Source organism: Salvia hispanica, chromosome 1 (genome assembly GCF_029641045.1).
Source record: "Salvia hispanica isolate PSC_SH4W2 chromosome 1, Shi_PSC_v1, whole genome shotgun sequence".
NCBI lineage: Eukaryota > Viridiplantae > Streptophyta > Magnoliopsida > Lamiales > Lamiaceae > Salvia > Salvia hispanica.
In genome coordinates, this window is record NC_142692.1 from 68,892,420 (window position 1) to 68,896,253 (window position 3,834).

The 3,834-nt window shown below is 37.9% G+C and overlaps 1 protein-coding gene across 1 annotated transcript; it reads left to right on the forward strand.

Moving 5' to 3' along the window:
- On the forward strand, positions 1-2,404 carry LOC125224268 (uncharacterized). The gene is made up of 12 exons (XM_048127645.2): positions 1-98; positions 208-288; positions 376-458; positions 527-642; positions 731-841; positions 1,134-1,243; positions 1,319-1,589; positions 1,668-1,745; positions 1,807-1,857; positions 1,933-2,022; positions 2,097-2,174; positions 2,321-2,404. The coding sequence occupies exons 1-12, from the start codon at positions 1-3 to the stop codon at positions 2,354-2,356; spliced, it is 1,203 nt and encodes a 400-aa protein (XP_047983602.2). The 3' UTR covers positions 2,357-2,404.
- The last annotated feature ends 1,430 nt before the right edge of the window (positions 2,405-3,834 follow it).

The following is a 3,834-nucleotide window of genomic DNA, read 5'->3' on the forward strand; positions in this document are numbered from 1 at the left end:
ATGCGCTTCGATCACATGCCAGAGAATGGCCTCGATGAAGTTCAGGTTGATAAGGACGCGTTGCTTGATCAGTGTTTAGATGCTTTATATGAGAAGAGGTAATCCTAATGAAGTAATGCATGTCAAACATATGTATTAGTAATATGAAAGACTTCTAATGAAGTTATCTTTATCTTGTTGTTTTGATAATACGTTATCTTGATACAGGGGGTCCACTAGAGAAGAGGCGTTGGCATCTATTATTGAGGCCTTCAGTAGCAGTTTGCAGTATGAATTTGTTGAAGCAAAGTAAGAATTCGCTGCCGTTTTGCTTTCATTCTGAGCTCGGTTGCCTTGGTCCGTTCAATAACAGTAGATTTTTCTTTCTCCTCCCAGGTTTGCTGCATTGCTGCAGCAATGCCTCAATTCAATCAAAAAGGGTTCTGCCAAGGAGGCTGCCTTGGCATCTCATGCAATAGGTTACTCACCGCCTTTCGTTGTGGAGCTAGTGTTTGGTAAACTAAATTATTTTTGTGCTCTTTTACAGGACTTTTAGCTCTGACTGTGGGTCCTGGGGAGAAGGCACAAGAGATCTTGGAAGAATCACTCACCCCTATATCAGACGCCCTGAGAGTTCGGCCGGAGACATCTGAGATTTTGTCGGTACGTTAAGTTATGATAGTTCAGTAGGGTGTATTGCCCTTTGCAAGTGCCTAATATGATATTGGATACTGCTGTGATGTGCTCGCAGTTACTGCAGTCTTTGGCTGTTATTACGTTTGTTGGTGGCGAAGATCCGGAACAGACAGAAAAATCAATGCAAATAATGTGCCAAGTGGCTCATCCAAAGTTGGGTGCCAATGTAAGCATCCTTGCTCTCAGCTTGTTCCAAGATGTTATGTCTTTTTTGTACTCCCTCCGTCCCGGCACATTTCTTGGCCGGCACGGGATTTTAGGAGTTATTGGTTAAAGGGTTTAATGGGAGAGAGAAAGGTGGGTGTAAGTATTAAAATAGAGAGAGAAAGAAAGATGAATATTTCGCTGTTCGGTTGAGCATTAGATATCAATGTATAAATGTGTCAGCTATAATATTTTATGCTTCTGTTTATGAGCTCTGTTCAATTATGTAATTTATAACTTATTTCTTCATTCAGGTGGCTACCTCTAAACCTTCACCAGCCGTGATAGCGATGACGGTCTCTTCCTGGTCATTTATACTCACGACGGTGAACAGCTGGGCACTGAACCCCAAGAATTGGCAAGAGTAAGTATCAAATTTAAAGTAGTTCAAGAAGTGTGGGTTCAAAGCATTTTATGAGGGCTACTTGAAATAATCCAGGTCGATCTCGTACTTCTCTACGCTGTTAGACAAGGACGACAGAGCACTGCGCATGGCAGCTGGTGAAGCACTTGCTCTAGTCTTCGAGATTGGGAGCCTGGAAACATTCTGCGGAGAAGCTGAGGACTCTTTGATGTGCTTGCATGGATTGAGGACTAAAGTACTTGGTCAAGTGCGCGGCCTCTCTGCTGAGGCCGGTGGTAAAGGTTCTGCTAAGAAAGATCTCAAAAGTCAGAGGAACACATTCCGAGATATCCTAGACTTCCTTGAGGTACGCCTTCTATTAATTAATCTACGTTGATTTGGTTTCTAGAAAGCTTGAAATTGTTTATCGATTATCATATAACAGAACGGTTCTGCACCCGAGACCTCGGTGAAGATCGGTGGAGATCCTCTGAGCACAGGCTCATGGACTCAATACATCCAGGTAATGATTTATTGTTTACATATTGACTTTTAACCTTTTCTAATGTCTTTATGGATTGTAGTTGAACTTCCTGAAACATTTCCTAGGAGGAGGATTTTTGAAGCACATGCAGGTCTGTGGTATTTTTCGCTAGCACTTCTGCATATGGAATTCTTTTATGATATGTTATATATTACATGTGTGGCAGGAGAACCAATTTCTCCACGACGTGTTTGATTTTATCCCCGAGAAGAAGCACCTATCAGGGGCCGAGCAACGAATGTCAGCGAGTGAAAAGGTTAGTTAGTTCAGTATTGAGAGTTGAGGTGCATCGTGGTGGTTTTGCTCATGTGTTCCCGTCGTTGTTGACAGAGGATGTACAGGTCACCTAACTCAGCTCTCAGCAAGGCACGGACGCAGTTACTGAACAAACAACGCACATTGGCGCAGGTTAGTTGTTCATGTCCTGGAAAAACAAACAAACCACTTCTCCGTTGTCTCGTGGAGGAAGGGACCGGGCATTGATGCACTTATTGATTTTTGCCTCTTCTATCTTTCGGTACGAGAAATGTGACCTTGTCGTGTTTGGCGTGCAGGACAAGAAGTCGGGCTACTTTGCATTCGACGAGTGAAAGAGGAGCTAAACAACTAGTTTATCCCTTGTGTCTATATATTCAAACGTTACATATCTTGTGATTTGTTTACCGATTGGGATCCAGTGTAATTTCACTCAATTTATTCACTATAATCTAAACCAGAGGCAGTTGTATGATGGAAAGAATTGCTTGCTCTTACAACAATCTTCGTTCCTCGTAAATACTATCTACGAGAGCGTAGTTATGCACGAGATAGTCAGTTAGCATATTTCCTTTTTTCCTTATTGAGAAAGGAGGAAATGCTGATTTGTGTCACTTTAATTCCCTTGTTATTAGCAGAGAATATAAATGTTAAATAGTGATTACTATAAATATTGAGAGATTAATTATATGATAATGTCATAAATTTGCAGCATTAATCCTCTGATAAAGTCCCATGTCCATCCCAATTTATTATTGTATCCCATATATCTAGGCCCATTATCTGATTTAACAAAAACATAAACTTTTTCCTATTCTATAGTTATACATTTTAATTAGCAAAATAATTTGAAAATGAGGAACACGTTTTCTTTTTTTTCTTTGACCAACATATCTATTCAAGTCGGCGGGGAGTTCCTGCACATGCCATGTCAGCTGGTTGTCGAATCCACGTGTACACTGTGTGTAACTCTATAATTGATGGTTTTGATCAATTCACGTCAGCTTCAAAAAATCACATGTGCCTTCTATCACGAATATTCCTCTAGAACCAAAAGCACCACAAATAAATCCTAGTAGAAAGTTAAATTAAATTCCAAATTATAAGGCCTTGTTTGGTACTAGTACTATATAATTTGATTTAATAAAGTAAATTTGAGTTGTTCTTTTATAAGACCATCTCCAATCATTTACACCAAACTCGAACCCATTTTTGAGTATACCGCCATATACGTCATATTAAAAATTAGTTACTAAATTCAAAATTTACACTATTTTTGAATTTTTGTCTCACAAATATTTTGGAGTAACACCATATTTGATGTTGTTTCACAAAAAAACACAAAAAATGAGTTTGAGTTTGGTGTATGGTTGGAGAAGATGACATTAGTCTAACGAAGTGATGTTTTAAAATAAGTGAAACAATACTTATCCAGGATGAAATTTTATGTAGTGTTATTTTGTGAACTAAGTGTGGAGAAAATAAAATAAGAAAGATAATAAAATAGAGAAAATTATATTTTTATTTTAAGAAATGTATTGAGTAAAAACAATTGTCCATAAGAGACAAAAGGAGTAGTTAAGAGAAGATATGAATGAAAAACAGAGAAAAAAAGTAAAATAGAAGAAAAAATATTTCAAACAACATAGGCCAGTGTAATAAAATACAGTACAATTCAAGAAACATGAAGTAGAGAGAATATTACATTATTATTCATACATTATGAAACATTAATTCCCTATTAAATCCTTAGAATTTTATCAGAGAATATTTTGTGTTGGACTTCGCTTAATAAAAAGCTTTAACTGTATGG

What these genes read in the sequence shown, in the direction of transcription:
- LOC125224268 (XM_048127645.2), top strand. Translation starts at nt 1, where the DNA reads ATGCGCTTCGATCACATGCCAGAGAATGGCCTCGATGAAGTTCAGGTT. An exon ending in ATCCAAAGTTGGGTGCCAAT is followed by an intron (nt 842 to 1,133) that starts GTAAGCATCCTT and finishes TTCTTCATTCAG; the next exon opens with GTGGCTACCTCTAAACCTTC. An exon ending in GATTTTTGAAGCACATGCAG is followed by an intron (nt 1,858 to 1,932) that starts GTCTGTGGTATT and finishes CATGTGTGGCAG; the next exon opens with GAGAACCAATTTCTCCACGA.